The sequence below is a fragment of the Suncus etruscus genome, chromosome 3 (genome assembly GCF_024139225.1).
Source record: "Suncus etruscus isolate mSunEtr1 chromosome 3, mSunEtr1.pri.cur, whole genome shotgun sequence".
Lineage (NCBI taxonomy): Eukaryota > Metazoa > Chordata > Mammalia > Eulipotyphla > Soricidae > Suncus > Suncus etruscus.
In genome coordinates this window covers 7,714,222-7,740,000 of record NC_064850.1, presented here as the reverse complement: position 1 = coordinate 7,740,000, position 25,779 = coordinate 7,714,222, and the positions used below count along the sequence as shown (strand labels likewise).

Sequence of the window (25,779 nt, the reverse complement as noted above, 5' to 3'; positions counted from 1 at the left end):
AAGAGTTTGTTTAAAAAAGTATTTACTATGGAAAATTCTTAAGACTTTCTTTACCAGCTTGATCTATTGCAAATGTCATATGAAGGTCATTTTAGTTGAGGAAAAAAGCATTTAAGGCCCACATTGCAGGCTTATTCAACAGACCAGAAAAGCATCTTAAGAGGACACAAATTTATTTTTCTCTAATAACTCTTATTTTACAAGAACAAAGTGTCCCATTATAATCATATATGAAAAGGTTCATTGTATTTTGTATAAACACACTGATTAAAAATTAGTATACTTTCTAGCAAATTAATGGATTATTTTATACACATAATTCTTAGGAGTTATTTTTGCCTCTATATTTTATGAAGATCATGACATTACCTTTTTTTTATTAATTCATGTAACTACTTGAAAATCTTTGTCTAGATACACAAAGGAACAAGAGAAAATGGATAAGTCATGTTAGAAGTGAAGGATAAGAAATTATAACATACACCTCAGAAATCCAACAGATCATCTGAGATTACTATGAACTATTTTAAGCAATCAAATTGGTGAACCTAGTAGAAATGGATACACTATTAGAGTCTGATAACCTCTCAAGATTAAATCAGCAGGAAGTAGATGATTTAAATAGACCTATTAATACCAAGGAAGTCAAGACAGTAATAAAAAAAGTCTACCCCCAAATAAGATCCTGAGGCTATATAGATTTACTAGAAAGTTCTTCCAAACCTTCAAAGAAGTTCTAATATTTATCCTTCTCAAACTCTTCCAGAATGTTGAAGAAACAGGAATCCTTCTGAACAATTTCTGTGAGACAAACATTACCTTGAAGCCAAAGGCATATAGAAACATTTCATTAAAAATTACAGGCCATTACTCAAGTAAACATCGATTGCACAGATCCTCAGTAAAATCTTAACAAATCAAAATACAAAAATGCATTAAACAGATTATGCACTGGAGTCAAGTGGATTTGTCCCAGAGATGCAAAGATCATCCAATGTAATGTGATGTACCAAATTAACAAAAGGAAAAATAAAACCATAGAGTATACTCCATAGTTTCATAGGAAGCATTCAACAAGATACAGTAGTTGTTAATGCTAAAATTTCCACAACAATATAAGACCAAAGGAACTTATTTCAGTATTGTAAAGGGTGTATACAAAAAAAATCCACGCTTAACATCATCTAAACAGGGACAAGTAAAAGACCTTTATCCTAAGTTCAGGAAAAAGACAAGACGTTCACTCTCTTTCAACATGGCATTATTCAACATGGTATTGAGAGTTCTTGTTTCAGCAGTTAGGCAAAAATGAGAAATTTAAGTGGTCCAAAGCACAAAAGAAGTCAAATGTATCACTATTTGCAGATGACATGATATTGTACATTAGGAAACTCTAAAGAAGCTACCAAAAAATCTGGAAACAAACCTATTCCAAAGGTTATTGGTTAGCAGCTACAAAATCCATGTGTAGAGTTATTGCATTTTATATGTAAACAATACTATTAAAGAGAAAAGATTTAAAAAAGGGTCCCATTTTTGGGTTATCAGAGTTGTCATCTTCATTCTCTATGCCTAGTGTTGGGTATTATATTTATGACTGAAACCCAACCACAAACATGCTTGTAATAATGGTGCGTAAATAAAGATTTACATATATAAAGAAAAGGGTACTTCATTGCAGTTCAGCGGTGCTGTCATCAATACCAGAAACTTGAACAGTACTGTGATCTTATTACCTAAACTATACTAAAATTTTTTAATTAGGCTAAATAAATCAATGTCATATAATTAATTGTAAATTGCTAAAAATAAATACAATGTGACTTACTTTCTTTTCAAAAAGAAATAAATAAAAGGGTCCCATTTATAAGCATCTAAAAGAACTTCAGGGCTGATATATAATTTTAAAGAAGGCAAAAGACCTATTTATTGAATACTTCAAATCATTGTTAATAGAAAAAAGACAAAAAGAAAATAAATGTATTCATTTTCATGGATTGGAAGAGTCAACATATGCAAATAAAATTCAAGATGCAATGCAATCCCATCAACATTTTTATGGCATTCTTTAAGGACGAATAGCAAATACTTCTAAAACTCATATGGAATCATAAAACTCTCAGATAAATCAGTATATATATAAATTCAATTATCTCTATAAAGTTATGATAATAAAATTATACTAAGAAAAAAGTATGAAAACAGAGACATTCATACTGGCCCCAGTAAGTATTAATAACTAATGTAGAGTTTTACCCTTCCTAAACATGTAATTACTAAAAAAAAGAGTAAAAAAATGTGTAATTCCTAAAAGTGTAATCAATGAATCTGGAATTTCCTAATCTGGAATTAGTACTGGTAGAAAATCTTTTTCTTTGTATGATAATGTACCTACCTCTGCTTCTCAGCTTGTCCCTAAAGGAAGATGGCTTTGCTTGAAAAGATTTTTTTCTGTTGATAATAACCTTTTCCCACCCTCTTTCTCTTTCTCCTTCCCTTCCCTTTGTTGATGCTATTGTTAGTTTAAGTCTTAGTGCACTTGGTTGTGGCGCTCAGACCAAGTCATGCTGCTTTTCAGGTGATGACACATTTCAGTTGTACACATTTGTGATGCTGGAGGTCACCAAAGGCAATGCAGGTGGTATTTGTATCTAGCGTGTGGCAGCCAGTGTCAAGTATCTAATTCACATGCCTGAAAAGTGGGTATTCAATCACTGAGTTATAGTTCACTCTTTTATACTATAAAAATACACTTATTTGTATAATTCCTTGTAGAGGCTTTTCTATTTGTTAATGGGATGCTAGCTCATCCACAGATATAAGAAAAATGCCAACATAAAGTTCTAACTTTATTCGAGTAGAACCCTCTAACATAACTATGGAAGATATAAGCAGGTTTAGAAAACGAGTACAAATTAAACAGGAATGTTTGGCCTCACCAAAGAGGTAAGTAATATTTGTGCTGACAGAATTGAAACCCAAGTTTGCTATTTCCTAATCAAGTGATGTTGGACAAGTTGCTTATTTAAATTTCACCTTTTAGGTTTTATTTTTGTGTTTGTTTTAGGACCACACTTGATGGCACTTGGGGTGCTCTGTGCTTTGAAATTGCTCCTGGCAAGCTCCAGGACCATATGGGATGCTGGGGATCGAACCCTGGTCTATTCTCTTGACTTTATGAAGGTATGTTTTATGGCTCAGTATGTAGTCTACCTTGGGGACTCTCTCATGTGCATTGGAAAATATATAGTCAGTTTTCTGGGGATGAAAACCCTATGTATGTCTACTAAGCCACTCTCTTAATTTCTTTCTTCAAAATCAGTCTATCAATGTTAAGTTTTAGCCTCAACGATCTATCAAGAGGTGACAGCAATGGTAGAGACTCTCACAACTATTGTGTTGCAATTGATTTCTTTTTTGAGGTCTAATAGCAGTTATTTTAAGTATTTTACTGACCCTTAATTATGAATGTGATTTCTCCTAATATTAGCATCCCATCTAACAAATAGAAAAGCCTCTACAAGGAATTATACAAATAAGTGTTTTTTTATAGTATAAAAGAGTGAACTATAACTCAGTGATTGAATACCCACTTTTCAGGCATGTGAATTAGATACTTGACACTGGCTGCCACACGCTAGATACAAATACTACCTGCATTGCCTTTGGTGACCTCCAGCATCACAAGTGTGTACAACTCCTAATAATCCCCTGATTATTAAGAAATTACCCTCTCTGTCTCTGATAACTGTTATAGTTCAAGTCTTCTGATATGACATCTGATATTAGTTGGCCACTCAGCCTTTTTAAGGGAGTTATTTGCTTGAAAGATTGTCTTCTAACCTTTGACTTCTAGTTTGTTTGCTCTGACTATTCAAATATGTTTCTTGCAGGCAGAAAAATGTTGGATTCGATTTTCTGGTTCATTTTTGCCACTTTGTCTCTCTGTCTCTGTCTCTGTCTCTTTTTTTGTTTTTGTTTTTGGGTCACACCCAGTGATACTTAGGGTTTTCTCCTGGCTTTGTGCTCAGAAATCACTCCTGGCAGGTTAGGGGGACCATATGGGATGCTGGAGATCAAACCTGGGTCCGTCCTGGGTTAGCCACATGCAAGGCAAATGCCTTACTGCTGTGTTATTGCTCCGGCCCAACACTCTGTGCCTCTTAACTAGTGCATTTATCTTGTTATCATTGAGAGAGATTACTGTCATTGGGCTATGTCCCATTTTTTAAAAAATAAAGTTTATTGTGTTTGTGAGACCTGTCTGCCTTAAAGTAGACATTTTTGTTCTTTTAAGGTTGACTTTGAGTATGTAAAGTTCCCGAGCTGTTGTTTATCCATGAAGCAAAGTATTCTTCCTTCAAAACTGAATGAAAGTCTAGCTAAGATAAGTAATCTTGGCCAGTCTGTGGTGTGAGATGGCATCTCATCATTGCTGTGATTTGAATCTCTCTGATAATTAGTGATGTGGAGCATTTTTTCATGTGTCTTTTGGCCATTTGTATTTCTTCTTTGAGAAAGTGTCTGTTCATTTCTTCTTCCCATTTTAAAATGAGGTTATACGTTTTTCCTTATTAAGTTCTGTCAGTACCTTGAATATTTTTGATATTAGCCCCTAACCTGATGGGTATTTGGTGAATAGTTTCTCCCATTCTGTGGGTGGCTTTGGCGAGGCATTAATTTCATTGATTCTTTTTCTCCCTGTACCCCACCATTGCCTTTTGGCTTGGAGGGTTGCATATGATAAGTCTGCTGTAAATCTTAAGGATGCTTCTTTGTATGCAATATTTCTTTTGATCTTCCTGCTTTCACTATTCTATCCCTATTGGAGTATTTTATCATTGTGAGTAGGATATGCCTTGGGTGTTTTGAGGGGCAGTCTCTTTTACCTGTACTCCTTGGGCATCCAGGATGTGAATGCAAGCACTCTTCAGTTTTGGGAACTTCTTAGCAATGTTGCCTTTCTTTTAAACTAATATCTTTATTTAAGCATCATGATTACATGTTGCATTTATGGAGCAAAAGCAGCTTTGTCTCCTGACCACACCCCATTGGTAGCAGCCTAGTAACACTGCTATTGGTATGTCCTAATCAGTTCTCTCCTGTTGAAGCCTAGCTTCAGTTCTCTCCCTCTGCACTCATGTCCAGAGACCTGAGCTGGGCCATGCATGCGACCATGGGTCCACTCCAAGATCCACAATTTCCAGCCTTGCTGCAGGACCTTCAGGATAACACTCACTCTGTCTCTGAGAACACGATGGACACAGTCACTGTTTCTGGCTCAGTTTCTGTTCTCTAGGCCAGCTTCATGACCATTATTCTTTTTCCAGCAATCTCCCTTGGTGCTTGATATTTGATCTAGTCTTTTCTTCTTTTCCAGGTGTCTGATGCCATTGCTGGCCACAGGGCTTTTGGGAATTTCATGCTCGGGTCACATGGGGACAAGTCACTGTAGGTGTCTTCAGGATCCTCTCTCCTTCTGCCCTATTGCTCCTGCTGTCTCTCTGACATTTTTTTCTCTTCTCTCTGAATTTCACTTTTTGGGGGGCATACAAAGTGAAGGTATGTACTGCCTAGAAATAAGGTGAAGATAGCAAAGGCTGACATTAAGTTATTCTCTAAGTAGTATTAGAAACTTGCTATTTTATTAATAGACTTCAAAAATTAAAGAAAAAGAATAATAAATTTATTTTGAATATTATGGTGCATTTTTATGTAAATTAGTTCTTTAATTGAATCACCATGAGATTACAAAGTTGTTCATGATTGAGTTTCAGTGATATAGTGTACAACATCCTTCACCAGTACACATTTCCGGAACTCCAGTGCTTCCAATTTTCCTCCCACCTTTCTCCTACCCTCTTCTCTATCTGCCTTTCTGGCAGACATTTTTCTTTTCTCTCTCTTCCTTTTTTTTTTCCTTTCAGACACTGTGGTTTATAATATTCTTACTGAAGGAGTATCATGCATATCACTTTATCCCCTTTTAATATCCAGTTCTTTTGTCCCATTATAGTGCATTTTAAGACCACATAAGCATTGTTTTTTGCTTGCTGGAAAGTGGAATAGTATTTTGAGGCTTGGTTTATTAATTTGTATTGAAACAGCTGGAGTGACTCTGGAGGAAAGGTTGATTCTCATCATTGAAGTGTTTGTCAATTCTTTGTCCAGATAAGGGGGCTTGAGTGCCTATTATGAAATTTCTGCTTTTCCAATCTTTCCAATTATATTCAAGTTCTTGGTTTGATCCTCAGTAGTAGCTTTTTCGATCTTCAAAAAAATGGAATCTTCAGTATTTATTTTTTTCTCATTTCCTTCAAGTGTTAGGTCAAAGCATAAACAGAATTTGCTGAGGGGAAACAGGTGTTTATGTCCGTTTCATAATGGTAGGATTGAGAGGATATAAGAGCAATAATAGACAATAATAGACGAAGTTTGCCCCGAAATCACCAAACTCATTTCTTCTCTGTTCTTTTAAAAAAAAATCTCTCTCACTTCCTGTTTTACCTAAGAAGGTTCCTAGATAAAAGGATGTGATGGAAGGTTGGAAGGAAGTGAAAATTTAGAAATAAATTATTATACCCCACTCAGTGAGGTATTATATTATCTGAATAATAATAAATATCTGAAACTTAGAACCCAGGGGACTGGCCTTAACTGACTGCCAAAAGTGACTTTCTACACTGAAATTATCTGTGTAAAATAATTTTTTGTTTTCTTTTTTTTTCCTTCTTTCTTTCCTCCTTCCCCCTTTCTTTCAAAACGAAGGGGTTGTAAACCCCAAATGGGGATGCAGATAACTTCAGAGTATTTCAGGTATCCCCACCTAAATTTATACGCATAAATTTAAAATAATCAGAGCATCAATCAGGGTTCTTTATATTTTTAATTTTAGTACCATATCTATCTATACCCAGCTCCTGTTTCTTAAGACTCTTGTTTCTTCCAGTGAGAGCAGGTATCTTCTCATATCCCTCAATGACCTCCTCTGGGAAGGTCTCAGCATTGTGCTGATCATTGTTTTAGGGACAGCAGGCTCAGCAAACAGCAATTTACAATTATGCAGCTTTGCCAACCATCGTGCCTGAGGGTTTTCTTTCAGCAGCTGGTGCTTCGTGCCTCCAAGTTTGCCTTGTTAGTCTCCTTTCTGCTAAACTTTAATAATTCCCACTTAGCTGTTCCGTGTCTCCAAGATTTCTCTGCCCACTTTGCACCTAACCCTTTTCCAACACTTGCTAATTCTCAACCTTAAGTATCATGGGTTTTCATCATTTTTTAGGGTCCCTATCATTCTCAGGTATGGGTAAAATTCATTTTAAGAATCTTAGCTTCCTAATTTAGGAAATTGACAGCTATTTCTGAAGGATACCAAAGAGTTTTCCTGTTGAACACAATCTCTCCTATTTGAAACCTCAAGCCAAGAGGGTTCTCTGTCTCTATCTCTGTCTCTCTCTGTCTGTCTCTGTCTCCCACACACTTTCTATCTGTAAATCTAAATATGTACATATCTTTTAACTGCTTTTTGAAGATTGACTACAAAATGTCCCCTTGAGTTATAGGCAACTTTATAAGCATACGAAGGATTTTCTGAATTAATTGATGACATCAGATTGAACTATCTGAACTAATGATATCCTAATACTAATGAAGTATAAAATGGCAGCTTCTATCTCAGAATAAATGCCTAGAATGTATATTGAAACTTGTATTCATAGCTTGTTCTCTAAGATGTTTGGTATTGAACTAAGAGCTTCCTGGCATAAGGGATTCCATCTTTATTTTTCTTCAAGTCTGTCAGTAGGAAGAGAATTCCTCTTCATTGTTCCAGGCTCAGGTGTAACCCAGTAACAACAATTTACATTTCACAAACAAACTTTGGGCTCCCAGAATCACTGCCCCTGCCCCACATAGTGTTTGTCCCTCATAGCCAAAAGCCAGTTGTCCTCATGACCCTAATCATTAAGGCCTAATGCAACTTAACCATTTACTAGCTTATTTTGTTTCTGTAACTTGCTTTCCTGATGATAGCTCCTGTAGACCTTTACCCACTTTGTAACTAGGATCATCTGATTAGGATGTAACTTGGTGATGATGAAGTGGTTAAAATCTTCCATTCTTTTGGCATATAGCTACTTTCTCATACAATCATGTTTGGCTTAGATTCTAATTTCTCTTGGAGAAAATGTGAACAGAAGTGATACATGCCACATATGCAGCCCATCACGACTTCTTACTCTCACTCTTTCATATTCTTTCATCTCTGACAATCAAACATTAAAACCCTACAAATTCTTACATAGTAGCAGAGTAATATATGATAAAAAAGATCTTTGAATGACCACATGGAACAGAACCATCTCACCAACTTGAATACTTTCTCAGATTTTTAATCAAAGATACTATAATTTATTGATGCTGGAGTGATAGCACAGTGGTACGGTGTTTGCCTTGCACGTGGCTGACCCAGGAGGAACCTGGGTTTCATCCCCAGTGTCCCAAATGGTCCCCCAAGCCAGGAGCAATTTCTGAGTGCATAGCCAGGAGTAACCCCTGAGCGTCACCAGGTATGCCCCCTCCACATATTTTAATTTATTATATAACTGAGTCTGCTTATTATAACATGTCATGTTATTCAGGTAATGGCATTATATTACAAAAGTCTAAAAGAAGTGTGCTGTTGCACACGTTTAGGTGTTAAAACTTAACTTTTAAGTGGCAGGTAGGAAGATAAAGGAACAGATTAAAAAAGATGGAAAGTTATGTTACAGTGTGGAAAAATGTTTTGCAATAATTTATTGTCTGTGAAACCTGAAAGGTAAATTTAGTTTTAATAGCATTTATTCATTTATTGAACTCAAATGGAAAATAGGGGGTCAAAAGGCCAGAGTGGTTGTGGCTTGTGAATAGAAAGTTTTTACTTATTGTGTTTACCAAGGTGTTGCAGAAAAGAAAAAGGAATTGGTTGTTTTTTTAGATAGAGGTTGATAGAACACAGATGTTAATTGCCTAAAGAAGTTGGAAATTGATGACCTGGATTCCACAAATAGAAGATGTAATCAAAATTAGGATTTTAAGAGCAAAACAGTTTATTTTTTCTACTTAAGGAGGATCTCCTCTGTGTCAAAGTAAATCCAGGATATTACTCTCCCACTTATGCCTACTTATCCTTATTATTTGAGTAATTATTACTAATTTGGACATTTGTTGTAGTAATGTTTCCCAAAGTAATACCAACCCTTGGGGAACCTTTGGAGTGATTCAGGGGTCAGTAATATCTTGGAGTACAATTTGGGGTGAGGTGCTTTCTGACTGACTTATTAAGAAGGCAGATTTCCAAGAGAGAATGAAGTGCTTTTATTCTTTTCCTCTGAAAAGAATAAAGACAGATTACATAAGTTTGTCAACCTGTGTGTTATAGAAAGTAGATAGCAAAAGAATATTAAAAACAAAGATCTAGGAAAGACTATCTTGGACTTGGTGTAGTTCTGACACATGCATTAATCAGAAGCCTGATAAGTGTTTCAGAGAGTTGAATCTCCAAAGAAACCCTAAGACTAAATATATTGGTGTATGTCAAACAATACTTTAGGCCCTACATGGTCCCGAACAGCTATTTTGTGCAATCCCAAATAAAGACATATTCTCTAAGGTCCAATTCAGATGTTATGTTTTGGAAAATAGTAGATAAGGTAGAAGAACCACCCAGAGATCTGAGCTAACAAAGGTTGAGAAAAATGGTGAGTGAATTTTTTTTCTCAGAGAATAGCATTAGGGCTAAATTCAAGAAACTTTTTTACTTTTAGGACAGGGAATCTTCCCAAAGTTTGAGTCAGTATTCTATTATTGATATTTGTCTTCCGTTCTTCCTTTTTCTGAAAGGAGGTTTGAATGTTTTAATTATCTTATTTGTATTCTACCATTTTTCAAGGGTAGTTATGTATAGGGCACAGATGATTAGCCTGCTATTAGATCCATAAATTAGAGCCATATTTCCAGAAAATAGAAATAAACTCACATGTATCATAATATGGAACAGTGCCAGAATGGGATTCTGGTTGATCCCACTTGAGGAAATAATGCAGTTTTATTTGTGGGTTTTACTTGGGAAAAAGTATGCAAAGATATGTCTTGGCTGGCAAGTGTGATGAAGGCAGAAAAGCTAAATTCCATCAAGTACATTTTTCTTGTTTGAGCACAAAGATGGGCTTTGTCTTCAAGCCTTCCTGGAATTGAGATGTAGCTTTTATTCACGAAATTGTTTCCTCTTTTGAGAAAAAGAGCGTTTGGTTCATACTTAGCAGTGCCTAAGGCTTATACCTGGCTCTTTGTATAAGGATCACTCTTAGTGGTGTCAAAGTTTGAATGAGGATGCATTGTGTGCAAGGCAAGCACCTTAATCTCATTATTATCTTCATTCCTAAGTATTTCTTTTTTTGGGGGGGAGTATTTCTTATGTGGTGTAATTGTCATATTATGTTTCCTATCTCAATCAGGTATTATTTTACAATTTTCCATTCTTTAGCTCCAGATGAAGATTTGTTTTTTTTAGAGTTTAATTACCTGTCCTTTCCCAAGCAGGCTTGTTTATTATTCATTTTTCATACTCTCTTTGTAGAATTCTCCTATACATAGACATCAAATATACTGAGTTTTTCCTGAGTCAAATTTGTTATTTTTCCCAGAAAAAGAGGGAGAGATTGCAGATTTCCATTCTCTTTCTCATTAGGATGGGTGAATAACTATAAAAGGCTGAGTAATAGCAGTATCATTATGAAAGAAAACTAGGTCTCTGAATGAATGAAAAAAAGAAAGCAACACCATTAATTTGAAAACCTGCCCAGGTCCATGATGGAATCTTTTGTATATAGCAGATTACTACTCACTTATTACCAGTGAATTTTAAACAATATTAGTAGGTATAAATCTATTGTTTGAGTACTGTTCCATGGCCTTTGCTTATTCTATTACAAGTTATTTAACATGGGGTGAAAATTGGTATATATATATACATATTTATATATATACATATTTTTGTTTTTGTTTGTTTTTTTGTTTTTTGGGTTTTGGGTCAGACCCGGCAGTGTTCAGGGGTAACTCCTGGCTCTACTCTCAGAAATTGCTCCTGGCAGGCTCAGGGGGACCTTATGGGATGCCGGGATTTGAACCACAGTCCTTCTACATGCAAGGTAAAAAACGCCCTACCTCCACGCTATCTCTCCGGCCCTAGTTAATATATTTTTGTGCTTTAGTTTCCTCATCAGTAAAATTACGAAAATAATAGCATCTCATAAGTTCTTTGCGACTAGGCAGTGAATCAATGTATGAACTACTTCAGAATCTCCTAAGTAATATCAAGGATTACATGAACATAGAGCTATTAATACTGTTAGTATATAATCTAGTGACACCTTTCATAAGAAGTATTACTACACTGTTGGTAGAATCTCATATAGACAAAATGAATTCACTCCCATGGATATGAACCAAGACAAAATGCTTGAGCTAATGCATGTGTACAGATTTATTTTCAGGAAAATTAGGCACATATTCGAAGTTGGTGGACTACAGATAGCTCAGGAATGATGCCTAGACTCCGTATGACTCACAATCACTCCCTATTGAATTCACAATGGAATTTATTTTGACTGTATTATACCCAGTTAAGTGAACTATTTGTATCTTACTAATCAACCCAAAGAGTGGCCCGGGTTCCTGTTTGTGGGAAAATACATTTTGAGACTAATAAAAACCCATTTTATTTTAGGAAAGGCCAGGGCTCTGTAGTTCTTTGGGAATCTTGCACTAACAACAGATGAGGAAGATTGCTTTTTTCTGCTAGCTTGTTTGATTTTGGGCCATGCTTATCAATGCTCAGGGGTTACTCTTTATTCTTTATGGCTTTATTCTCAGAAATTACTCCTGGGGGTGCTTTGGGGGAATCACATGGGATGCTGGGTCTGGATTGGCATGTGCAAGACAAATGAATGGAAGAAAGAAACCTCATTTATTTGAAAACCTGCCCAGTACCATGTTGGAATCTCTAATAGTAAGTAAAATAAATCACTTTAGCTCCAGATGAATATTATTTTTTTTAAGAGTTTAATTACCTGCCCTTTCCCAAGAAGGCTTATTGTTTGTTATTCATTTTTATGCTCTCTTTCTAGAGGTTCTCTCCCCACATAGACATCAAATATAGGAGTTTTTCCTGAGTCAAGTTTGTTATTTTCCCCATAAGAAGAGGGAGAGATTGCAGATTTTGAAAAAGTTATCCTAGAAACACACACACACACACACACACACACACACACACACACACACACACACACACACACACACACACACACACACACACACACACACACACACACTGTGTGGTGCCAGGAGTTCAATTTTAATGGGCAGTCAGGCAGTACAATTTAGGAAGCTTCTAGCCTGAACAGTAAAGGGAGGCACATTGACCTGAGGGGCTCTGCTCACTGAAGCCTATACGTATGGCAGTCCTTGGCTTGTTGCTAACTGAAGATGAAATGCAGGCGGTTAGGAATGGCAGCGCCATTTTTTTCAGTCCTGGGAGCAGAGTCTGGCTTTCTTGGGCTACTCCAGCTAGATAACATTAACTTATCTTTTTTTAATTCCCTTTCTTTCTTAGTCCAACTCACAATTAACCCTCTCTGTAGTAAGCTTTGACTTTCTGAGTATAATTTGCATTTCTGAAGCCTCTGAGTGAGCTTATTCTCTCATGCATCATGGTGTTGTAAAGGGACTATTCATACATTTCCTGTAATTGCATTTTTTTTTTTGGTATAAAAAGTCTAGAAAAAGCATCAGACGCACATTTCACTCTCCTCAAGCTCCTCAAGAGATACACTAGGCATTTGATACTGCTACACAGGAGTGAGTGATTCAAATGTTTCATTTTAAAAACTGCTTCACAAACATCTCTTTCACAAATATCTTTTATAGTTTGTATATAGTTAAAAATCTGGTGATTTATAAATTCTCATGAAAGTTATTTTAAATTTCCTTTGCCTTACAAAAATGAATCATCATGCTCTAGAAATATTTGGAATGGGCAAATTATAGTTCTCAATAAATATTCCCAAATTGACAAATGATTGCAATTCTTTATAGGTCTGGAATCTTGGTTTTGTTTGTTCTTTATTCTTTTATTTTAACATCCGCATCCTCATATGAAAACACACATATCCCTTTGGGATTGGCCATGTTTCTCCCTCTGCTTTGGTCATTAAGGTTGTGATTGCATCTACCTTGAACATATAACATTTAACTAGGTAAAAGAAGCCCCCTAGTTGAATTGACATTCAAGTCTCTGAAAACAACTTCTGTATGCATCTCACACACCTGATAGAGAATCTGGTTTCCTGCTCTGCACTCCATACAATACTTTCCATTTTTCATGAATTGTGTTCATTAATTTCCTGCAAAAGTTAGTTGGGTTCATAAATAGTGCCAAAATATTTTCAAACACAGTGACTTTTGACAAAATTCGCATATACTTTATATATGGATTTCTAATGAAATAGAAGTATTTCATATATCTAGATAAGCAAACATAATAAGTTAGTTAATAGTTAAGTTCTGTTAGAACTTATGTAATTCAACATTAATTAAAACTAAACTAATATCTTTATATATGCCACTGCATATATCTATATATCCAATGTGAAAACATTAATAAATAGAATTTTTTGTTTTGTTTCTGGGACATACCTGGTGCTGCTCAAACTTTTTCCCATTCTTCACTCAGTGATCACTCCTGACAGGCTCCTGGGACTAGATGAAGTGTTAAGGATCGAATAGAGTGGGCCATGTGAAATGCATTCCATGTTATATTTCTTTGTTAGATTCTTCTGGCCCCAATAAATAGCATTTTTTGTCAATGAGGAGTCTACGACAATACTCAGAGTTAGAGATATGATGAAGATGAGATGGGGGAAGAGATATTATTATGCCAGGGTAAGCTTGTTAAGACATCTTGAATGACTTTGGAAGCCACAAGTGTTTCTTATAAAAACATTTGACTCTTTCTTCCATCATCCAATGTCCTAAATTTTTTGAATAGCTGAACTTAAAATTAATCCAGTTATTTATTTAGGACCTATTAGTGGGATAAACAAAATTTAGTTAGACCGTTGAATATAACACAAATGGAGATATTTTGTTATATTCAATCTGTTTTCAAATTTATACAATATATAGTTCTATTGTTCAGTAGATGTGGTATTGTTCACTTAGTCCAAGAAAATTTAATAATGAGTCTAAAGCAGGGGTCTCAAACTAAATTTACCTGGGGGCCGCAGGAGGCAAAGTCAGGGTGAGGCAGGGTCGCATAAGGGATTTTGCTTACCGAATATTCGCAATAAAAAATCGCATTAGTAAGAAAAAAAATCGCAAAAAGTCGCATTAAACATTTGCATACCCTGAACGGAACTGCAAATGTTTAATGCGATTTTTTTTCCTACTAATGCGATTTTTATTGCGATTATTCGGTAAGCGAATAATCGCAAATACTGCGATATTTGAAGGCCGGCCTCGGGCCACAAAATGTAGGGAGGGCGGCAAACGGCCCGCAGGCCGCGAGTTTGACTCCTGGTCTAAAGCAATAGTATATGGATAGGGTGTTTGTCTTGCATGTATTCAAGTTGGTTCAATCTGACACTCCATATGATCCCATCCCCCAAGTAGTGATCTCTGAGTATAGATCTAGGAGTAACAGGAAAAAGACTTCAGCATCACTGAGTATGATCCCCAAACAAAATAAAACACAAAGAAAATTCAGTACTTTATTATCTTTATAACCGAGATAAAACCATTGTTTAAATATAAGGACCATTTAAGAGGATAAATTTAACACATATTTTTATCGTTATTTCCAAAGAGAGATATCAGTAGACAAACATATGTTTCATTATTCAGGAAAATTATGATGACTAAGAATTACCTTGATATTAGAGGAAATAAGATGATTATGATATGCTAAGTCACTTCATCAGTGGATATAGTAAGAGACTGTTAAATGTTGGTCTCATTTAGAAGTTGGGGAATAGAGTATTGAGCAAGATAAGGTCCTTGTCCTCATGAAATTTACATTCTTTGTTGGATAAAAATGGTAAACAAATAAATAATGGTACAGTGCCATAGTGTTGATTATTATGGGAAAAGATGTTGCAAGGGAATGTTTAAAGAGTGACTATATGTTTATGTATTTGTGTGTAAATATGTAAAGAATGTGGTTAATTGGAGTGTAGGGTGACCTGGAATAAAAATGAAAGCCTGGGTAATAAGCAAGTGCAGTGTCTTTAAAAAAGGAAATAATGAGGTGTATTTGAATATTATCAAGATGATTTGGGTGGCTGGAGAAGAAATAAAAGGAACGTAATAAGAGATGAAGCTGTAAAAATAATAGAAAGCAAGTAAGTCATGGGCTAACTTTAGATCACAATAAAGGATAAAACCTAAGTATGAAAGGAAAATATTGGAGGATTTGGAATTACAGATAATCCTAATGGCTGTGTGGACAATGGACTACAGGAGGAAAGATTGGAAGTGGAAAATAGGAGATGATTATGAACTGGTGAAATTGGAGGTGAATGAAAAATAAATGATGTTACCTGAATAAGAGCAAAGGCAATGAAAGTTGTTATAAGCTATCCGGGTTGAGCTGTATTTTGAATGTTGGATTATTTGTTGGAAGAGATTACAGGTAACGGTTTGAATAGAGAGGAATAGGGGTATATAGTCAAAGAAATAAAGAAGTCAAGGATAAAAGCAATGATTTTGTCTTGAGAAATAGAAGATAAAGTTCATGTATTTCTCTGGGACAGACCAAAGGAGGAATAAGTTGGGGGTATTAAAAAATTATGTGCTGCATAAATAAACTTTGAGAGGCCTATTACCTATTAGCCTTTATAAACTAACTGAAAGAATATCAGTTAAATCTCTAATGGGCAGTGATATACATACACACATAAATATATGTGCATACATATACATTTATTTATATAGTTAACAGGAGAGTACTGTGGTTATAGTTACAAATTTGAGAGTTATAAGTGAATAAATATTATTCAAGTTTATGAAACTAGGTAGAATCAATTAGGGCATATGCAAGACAAGACTGGGGGGCTGAAAACTGTTAAATGCTAACATTTAGTGTTTGGGAAGAGCTGGTGAAAATAGGAGAGGTGATATGTATTTTTCAGTGATAAGAAAGAAAACAGAAAAAGTTAATACTTCAGGTATCAAAAAAAGTAGTCATAAGTGAAGGAGAGGGGGCTGGAGAGACAGTACAGTGGGAAGGGAACTTGCCTAGCACAGGATTGACCTGGGTTTGATTATCACGTATCCTATGGTCTCCTAAGCACCGATAGTTGTGATCTCTGACCAAGAACCAGGAGTAAGCCCTGAGAACTGCTTTGTTTGGCCTAAAGAACAACAAATGAGTAAGAAGAGAGATAGAGATAGATATATAGATAGAGATAGATAGATAGATAGATAGATAGATAGAGAGAGAGAGAGAGAGAGAGAGAGAGAGAGAGAGAAAGAGAGAGAGACTAACAAACCATAAAGAGAGCAAGTGATGAAGTAAAGTGGGTGTTGAGATTCAAACACTGAACTTTGGAGAGACACACCTCTTTTTCTAAAATGCTCAAGCATGATTGGAGCAGGAAGGTAACGAACCAGATACATTGCTATGCAGTGGTGGGAGCTGTGTTCTACAATATCAACAGCTTTCTGGATATGGGTTGAAGATACAGTAGAGAATTCTCCTTTGGGAGCCAAGAAAAGCTGCTTGAATAGGTGTGCTTTCAAATCTTCATAGGAGAGGAAAAGAAGAAACAATTAAGATTCACAATTTTTGTTTGTTTGTTTTTGGGCCGCACCTGATAGTCCTTAAGGGTTGACTTTTTTTTTTCCCCTCATTTTATTTTATCGAAACCATTGTGATCTATGAAGTCCTTCGTAGTTGAATTTCAGATATTCAGTGAGTCGGGGCCATTCCCACCACCAGTGTCGACCTCCTTCCCCAATGAACCCAGAGTGCATCTAATACCACCACCCTTTGCCTCATGGCTTGCCAGTATAATAGGAAGAGCTGATTCTTTACTCTGCATTAACAGGGATCATTCCTGGTGAGCTTAGGAGATCATATGTGATCCCTGGGAACAAAACTGGGTCAACTGCTTGCAAGTTAAGAAGTATTCTACCTGCTGTACTAAAACTTCATAAGATTTAAAAACACCTTTTTGTCAAGTTGGTTGCTATTTTTTTTTACCTTTGTGCAAACTTAATTTATTCTCCAAAGTGATATCCCACTACTGTACTAGTCCTTCATTTAGATATTTTAGTCATTAAAATACATATATTATCAGGATAATTCATAATATATTAAATTCTTCAGAGAACACTTTTGGAATTCTATTTCTCTTAATGTATCCTTTATATTTTTATTCATTTTCATATTGTGTTGAAATGTAAAACTTTACTATTAATATTAATACCTATCATATATCTACAGTTATCACATGTGAACCACTGTTTGAGAACTTTCATAAATTAATTTTGCTCTCACGCAATATCTTGACATATTTACTATCCATATAAATATGGATAGTATCCATATTTATATCACACTATCCACATATGTTTTCACATAAAACAAGTAAAATAACTTGTTCAATACCATATAGTAATAATAGCAGACCTAGTACTAGCAGAGGCCCAGCCTTTAGTGCTGTGTGCTTTTCTTCTATCATCAGTAGTGTACATACACTTTCAAGAAATAGGCTCTTGCTGACTTAAGCTGCAAAATTTGAGACTTAATAGCTCAGTTGCAGGCTGTCATTTTAAAAGAGGTCAGTAGGATCCAGAGTCTAGATAATGGATCTTTTTCCACTTGGAGAAGAGAGCATTAATTCTTTTGAAATTGATTGGAGATTACCATCTGACAACCTAAGGACTTAAGTTCAATCAGTCATATATAGGGAGGGTGGTGATAAAAGGGGTGAGTCAGTGATGGAGAAAGACTTCTCTACTAATGGAAATGTTCACTTGATTATTATCCTAGATTTGTGTCTCATGCCTATATTTCTTTTATAACCTAACTGAAAGAATATCAAATGATAATGAACTTGAAAGGTACAAAGTACAAATCAAAGCAATGATACTTGAAAATAGCCACTATGTACTATTACTTTGGACATGGTGATTATAATTTCTTGCAAACAAAAAGCAGAGTAGCCAAAATCTTTCAGATGTTTAATTTTTAATAACTATAAACATACTCATTAAGTAATTGGAATGACAAATAATCTGATCCTCAGATTCAGTTTTTATATCTAACATTTATAGAGATGATTTCTTTCTATACGGATAGTTAATTTTCTTTTCCATGACACTACGGTAATTGAGTTACTTGATTAGTGGAGATTAGAAAGCATAATTTCCAAAAGCAATTGATAACATTGCCTTTAGTAGATTTTAAGTTTTTCTTTTGATCTGGTTACTTCTAATTTCTTTTGCCTTGCAGAAGGAAGGCATAGAACATATATATATATATATATATATATATATATATATATATATATATATATATATATATATATATCCTTGCTAAGATGCTTTAAAAGTATCCTATTAACTGTTAAACCTAAGTTTTTGGGAGGTCTCCCAGCAGTGCTCAAGGACTTTCTAGGCCACACTTAGAGGGATTTGGTGGGGAGTGCTGAGTGGAAGATTGGACCCTGATCTTGTACAATCATGTGCCTTTGATCTGTCTCCCTGGTTTAATAATATTTTAAAGATCTAAACCTGCTAACTTTGTAATTAATTTTTTTCTTTAAATAAACCAATCTATTTTTACTCTGTTCCCTTTAAAAATATTTGTCTCTAAGAATAGTCATTGTAATTTCAGAAACACTCAAAATACCCAACTTTGAAATTGGTTTTCAATTTCTACAAATATGAAAAACCTGCTAGGAAAAGGATAGTGTTTTCATTGTGGTTTCTTCCTGTCTGTTGTTTAATATCACCATAAATCATGTCAATAAGGAGTAGAAAGAGGGGATGTAGGTGATTGTTTAACTCTTGAAAAGAAGCTACTTCCTACAGAAAGAGGATTTCGATTTCCCACAAAGCAAAGCCAGCACTCACACAGGTTTCCTGTGGGCCATTTCCCCTGTCCCAAAGCCAAGGTGTAAAAGGAGAACTTTTCCTCTGACAATACTTTAAATCATTGAGAACTTCCCAGGTTGGTCAACATGTTAAAAAAGTTATAAAATTTATCATTAGGTTGAAAAGGAGTTATAAAATTTAGTTTACTGTAAACCTTGACAGTTCCATGAACTTGTTTTTGAAAAAACGCAAGAAGGGATAAAGGAAAAATCAAAATGGAAAAATTTAGTTAAGAGATCACATTATTTACTCTTTAAAACGACGAGTTATGAAATTTATCATTAGGTTGAAATGGAGTTATAAATTTTGTTTAACTGTAAATTTTGACAGTTTCATGAACTTGTTTTTGAAAAAATGCAAGAAGGGAAAAAGGAAAAATAAAAATGGAAAAATTTAGTTAAGAGTTCACACTGACAAAAACTTGAAAATACTCTAAATTTGTTCTTGAAAGACTTAAATTGTGACTACAGTATCTGACTTATCATAATTTAAATATTTTTGAGGGTGTCCACTTTAAAATGATTTCAATTTTAATTTTATTTTATTTTTTACCAATTAAAGCATCTAAACTAAAAAGCCATTTCTTATAATTCAAGATATCTTACCCAATATATAGTATATATTAGAACTTTTAAACACTTCCTCCAGGAAAATAAAGTATACACCAATTGTTACAGAAAAAGGAGTATTCTAATATTTAGCAATCTTAGCATTTTCTTTCAAGGATGCTGCGAGATGAAATATAAAAAGTAGCAAGAACATTTCTTTCACCATTTGTTGGACTAGTATTGATTTTTTTTCTGTAGAAACAAATTGTAATGAGATAACTATACTTTTTAAATGTTCACAATATAAAGTTTAGGATCTTTAGGACAACATAGAATTAAATCTCTGGTCCCCAGTACTCCAGGGTAGTTCAATGCCTTTCCTCAGTGTTATTCATTCAATTGGAAGCAGGAAAAGTGTCATAATACAAATTGTTCTAACAAATTCCAGCAAAGTTCTCACTTCTCTATTTTGCTAACCATCCTGGCTCCTTGCAAGCTGGCAACTCACAAGATACTGATGTTAGAAATAATCCAGGGCCCTTTGAAGTGCCCTGGAGTGGAGCCCTGGTCATCACTCAACATCGCACACACACAGACTTCCCCAACCCTTTTCTTACCTGCATAATGGTCAAACACAGTGGGCACGTATTCCTCGGGGAAGGCATCATTGGCATAGCTCATCAGCAAGCAGGTCTTGCCCACAGCGCCATCCCCCACCACCACACACTTGAGCATCTTCTTTTCCTCGTTGCCACCGCAGCCACAGCTGCTGTCCTTTCTCTCTTTGCAGTTCATGCTGGCTGCTCCAGCTGTGGCTGCGTTGCGGCTGCTGTTGCTTCTTCTGCTCTTCCCGAAGCCCATGAAGAGGGTGGGGAAGTGAGCTGGCAGGCTGTAACTTCACTCACTCACTCACTCACTCACGTTGAGTCTCTTGGATCACACAGACATATCCAAAGTGGCTGGCATGTGCCCTCTGGCTCACCATGCTGGGAAAGAAAGGTCACACCCACTTGCAGTGAAAGGCTCTGTCCCGTTTCTCTATACAGCATGAGTTAAGAAATCCTCATTTTATTTTTGTGCTAAAATCTAGGGGGGCTCCTTGGCTGTCTAAAATTTTTTTTAATTGCTTGAGGTTTTCTTTAAACACTCCTCCTCCCCAGCTTAGCTTAAAAAAATTAGAATTTTGCTAAATCTTCTCTAGTTTTTTTATACTTCCCAGCTAACATGGAGGAAAGCTGGGCTTTTAAATGGAGTTTCCCCCTTGCTTCCTCCAGCTTGCTCAGTGTCAGGAAATCATGGGTTTCCTGCTGCATTCCATATTAGGATCAGTGGGCTGGGAAAGCTGCAACAATGGAGGTGTGTGTGTGTGTGTGTGTGTGTGTGTGTGTGTGTGTGTGTGTGTGTTGTACTTCTGGGGAACGCTGCCAGGACACGGAGTGAAAAAACACTAGGGTCCCACTACAGACTCAAGCTGTCAGACTTCCTGTTTCATCCACTGCTGGGAGGCAGTTTTTTTGCCTGTGGCAAGCTGAAAAGAAAATCTGCTGGAGGGATGGAAGGAAACTGGGGAGTATTGTCTGCTTCAGAAGCAGAGGGAACTGTTTAAGTGAACAGAGAGCCACATCAGCGGTTGTAGGATAACATATGACATCATCCCTCAGCGAGTCACCAGTGAAAAGCCCTGTGAATTAAAAATGGGCAGTGGTTCACCATACTTGAGGGAAACATCTTAAGTAATTTTTCTGTGCAATCAAGACTGAAATGCTTCCCAAGTCACATTGTTCCAAAGGGGAAAACATTTTTGTAGACTATAGGTATGATATGTGGGGTCAATTTATGAGCTGCTACTCTGGAGCACAATGCTAAACATATATTGCAACAATTTGTGTGTTGGGAACACAGAAGAAATCAGTTAGTCATGGGATGTTTGCATCTTATTAGGGAATAAAAACACACATGCTTGGCTCACACTCCTGGAAATGAAAGCGTGGGGAAAAGTTTTATTACTTTAGTTCAGGTCCCCAAATGCCGCTGCTTGGACTTGCCTTTTTGATTCAGTCCTCTTCTCTTGGGTCAGTCTGGCCCTCTTCAATTACATAAGAGTTATTGGCAGCTAATTTATTTGTCTATTGGGTCATTCAAAATGAAGCCCCTTGGAAACCTTCTATTTGATGAATGGACATGGTCGCAGAAAAGAATTGGAACTCAGACAATGATTTTGAAAAATAGGTCAAGTCCTTTTTTGGATAAACTTGTACTTTGAGATTTTTAAGATTTTGTTTGAAAGATTTCAGATGGCAAAATTGATTTAAGGAAGTTTCTTTTTGTGATAGGATAAAGAGGTGACTTTTAATAAGTGACTATCATATATGATATGTGGATTGGCAGGGGAATGGATGTATATGTATTGCATACAAGGTCATCTAAAATAGTTTTGTTCACTTAGATAGAAAGTTTGGAGAAAAATAAAGTCAGATCCTACCCAGATCCCTTGACTATGTACAGTTTGCATTTTCTGGTGTTTGTGTGCTGTTTTTGCAGGAACTTTCCTTTCACATCTGAAAGATATATATTAGAGTCATTTGTGTTTAAAAATTGGTTTCATGAGTCTTGCTTAAAATCAGTTTTCATTAGCCTATATATAATGTTAAGTGAGAGTTTACTGTATAAAATATGTAGCTTCAAAGTTTTTCTGAATTTCATTTTAATTATGTTTGCTATAATCTGGTGTCTCAAATTTCCTCCCTCAGTTTTCCCTCCCTCCCTCCCTCCCTTCCTTCCTTCCTTCCTTCCTTCCTTCCTTCCTTCCTTCCTTCCTTCCTTCCTTCCTTCCTTCCTTCCTTCCTTCCTTCCTTCTTCCTTCCTCCCTTCCTTCCTCCCTTTCTCCCTTCCTTCCTTCCTCCCTTCCTCCCTCCCTTCCTTCCTTCCTTTCTTCCTTCTTTTCTTCTTTCCTTCCCTCTTCCCTTCCCTCCTCCCTTCCCTCCCTCCTTCCTTCACTCCTTTCTTCCTTGTCTCTTTCCCTCCTTCCTCCCTTCCTCCCCTCCTCCCTCCCTTCCTTTCTTTCCTCCTTCCTTCCCTCCTTCTTTCCTTTTTACTTCTCTCCTCCCTTTCTCCCCTCCTCCCTTCCTCCCTCCCTTCATTTCTTCACTCCTTCTTTACTTTTTTACTTCTCTCTTTCCTTCCCTCGCTTTCTTCCCTCTCTTTCTTCCCTCCTTCCCTCCCTCCTTCCTTTCCTTCCTTCCTTCCTCCTTCCTTCCTTCCTTCCTTCCCTCTTCCTTCCTTCCCTCTTTTCTTTCTTCCTCCCCTCCTTCCTTCCTCCCTCCCTTTCTTCTCTCCTTTCTTCCTTCTTTCCTTTTTTACTTCCCTCCTTCCTTCCCTCCCTTTCTTCCCTCCCTCCTTCTTTCCTTCCCTCCTCCCTCCCTCCTGCACTCCTTCCTCCTCCCTTCCTCTGTTCCTCCCTCCCTCTGTTCCTCCCTCCCTTCTTTCCTCCCTTCCTTGCCTTCCTTCCTTTCTCCCTTCCTCTCTCCTCCCTTACTCACTTCCTTACTCTCTCCCTCCCTTTCCTTCCTCCATTCCTACCTCCCTTCCTTCCTCCCTCCCTTCCTCCATCACTTTCTTACTTCCTCCCTTCTTTCCTCCCTCCCTCCCTTCCTCCTTCCCTCCCTCCTCCTTTTTTCCTTTCCTCCTTCCTTCCTTCCCTCCTCCTTCCTGCCCTCTTTCCTTCCTTACTCTCCTACTTCCTCCCTCCCTCCCCTTCTTCTTCTTTCCTTTTTCACTTCCCTCCTTCCTTCCTTATCTCCTTTTCTTCCCTTCCTTCCCTCCCTCCTTCCTCTCTTCCCTCCCTCCTTCCTTCCCTCCTTCATTTCTTCCCTCCCTCCTTCCTTTTTCCCTCCCTCCCTTCCTCCTCCCTCCCTTCTCCCTCTGTTCCTCCCTCCCTTTCTTCCCTTCCTCCTCCCTTCCTTCCCTCCCTCCCTCCTTCCTTCCTTCCTTCTCTCCTTTCTTCCTTCCCTACTTCCTTCCCTCCCTACTTCCTTCCTCTCTCCTTCCTTCTCTCCCTACTTCATTGCCTCCCTACTTTCTTCCTTCTTTCCTCCCTTCCCTCCCTCCTTCCTTCCCTTCTTTCTTCCTTGTTTCCTTCCCTCCTTCCTTCCCTCCCTCCCTCCTTCCCTCTTTCCTCCCTCCCTCCCCCTCCCTCCATTTCTCCTTTCCTCTCTCCCTCTATTCCTCCCTCCCTTTTTCCTTCCTCCCTCCTCCATTCTTCACTTTCTCCCTCTGTTCCTTCCTTCATTCTCCCCCCCTTCCTTCCTTTCTCCCTCCCTCCCTCCCTTCCTCCTTCCTTCCCTCCTCCCTTCCTCACTTTATTCTTCCTTCCCTCCCTCCGTCGCTCCTTCCCTCCCTCCCTTCCTCCCCCCCTTTCTCCCTTCCTTCCTTCCTCCCTTCCTTCCTTCCTTCCTTCCTTCCTTTTTTCCTTCCTTCCTTCCTTCCTTCCTTTTTTCCTTCCTTCCTTCCTTCCTTCCTTCCTTCCTTCCTTCCTTCCTTCCTTCCTTCCTTCCTTCCTTCCTTCCTTCCTTCCTTCCTTCCTTCCTTCCTTCCTTCCTTCCTTCCTTCCTTCCTTTCTTCCTTCCTTCCTCAGCCAGCTTGACTTAGGCCTTTCTCCAAGTCCTATGCTTCAAATATTACTCCTGGAAGTGTGTGAGGATACCATATATACTGTGGACTATTGAATCCTGGTCAGCTGTGTGTAAGGGAAGCAAGCACCCTACCCATTGTACTATCTTTCTGACCCTCAAATGTTTCTTTAAAGGATATTTGCAATCAGGTTGTATATATAGTATATGTAGTATATATTAGATAATGTTATGGAAACAAGAAAATCCCTATGTTCAATGATTTAAATTAACACCTATATTTTTGATCACATTCTATTTATCATATGTGTATATGTGTATGTATGTGTGTATGTTGTGTGTTTTGTCACCAACATCGAGAACATTAGCAGAGGAAGAGATTAATGTGATCAAGAGTCACTGAGTCTTCAAGTTGTCTTTGTTTTGTTTTTAGGTCACATTCTGCAGTGCTCAGGGATTACTCCTGGCTTCATGTTCAGGGAACACTCTCGGTCATACTCAGGAGACCAGATGCTGGGGATATTACAGGAGTTGATTAAGTACCAGACAAGGTCATTAATCTCTGTACTATTTCTCAAGTCTGACTCTTACAGTTTTCTTCTAGAAGTGCTGCTAGAGTCACATTCATTGCCCAAAGCAAGTCACATGCCATGTCAGAATTGAACAGCAAGTGTAATCCTATTATGTACCAGGAGGAAAAAGAACAAAAATTAATGAACAGCCGGAATAATTGAGAAAACCAGAGATTTTTCAGTTGAGTTATCAGTTCAAAATTTGAATTATGTTTGGTGTTACTCAGAGTCCTTTGAAGGACTTTATAATTAATATTTTTATAATGGTGTGATTATAAAATTATATAATATATAATTTACAGAATTTAACAGCAAGTATAATCCTATTATTCACTGGGGGGAAAAGAACAAATATTAGTGAACAGCCTGTGTAATTGAGAAAACCAGAGATATTTCAGTTGAGTTATCAGTTCAGAATTTGAATTATGTTTAGTGCTACTCAGAGTCATTTGAAAGAATTTATAATTATAATTGATAATTATAATATATAATTTTGTGATTATAAAATCATAGATTATATAATTTACAGAATCTTATATTGTCCATCTAGAACAGGGGTCTCAAACTCAATTTACCTGGCGGATGCAGGAGGCAAAGTCGGGGTGATCCTTGCGTGTAAAGCCAGTAGTAAGCCTTGAACATTGGGGTGTGTGACCCAAACAACTAAAACAAAACAAAACAAAAAAAAGATTCCTCTAGGGCAGGGCCACAAAATGTATGGAGGGCCGCAAACAGCCTGTGGGCCGCGAGTTTGAGACCCCTTTTCTAGAATATCGGGAATATATGATGTTCAAACTGCAACTTGTAAACTTAGGCTTTCTTCTAGAAAAAAAACTT

General features: G+C 36.9%; 1 protein-coding gene across 1 annotated transcript in view; it reads right to left on the bottom strand.

Annotated features, from left to right (window-relative positions):
* RHOJ (ras homolog family member J) overlaps window positions 1-20,966 on the bottom strand; it is a 112,154-nt gene extending 91,188 nt beyond the window's left edge. The window contains exon 1 of the mRNA XM_049770489.1: window positions 20,360-20,966. Within this exon, the coding sequence (XP_049626446.1) occupies window positions 20,360-20,603 (244 nt within the window). The 5' untranslated portion in view covers window positions 20,604-20,966. The remainder of the gene's footprint in view (window positions 1-20,359) is intronic.
* Window positions 20,967-25,779: the final 4,813 nt, after the last annotated feature.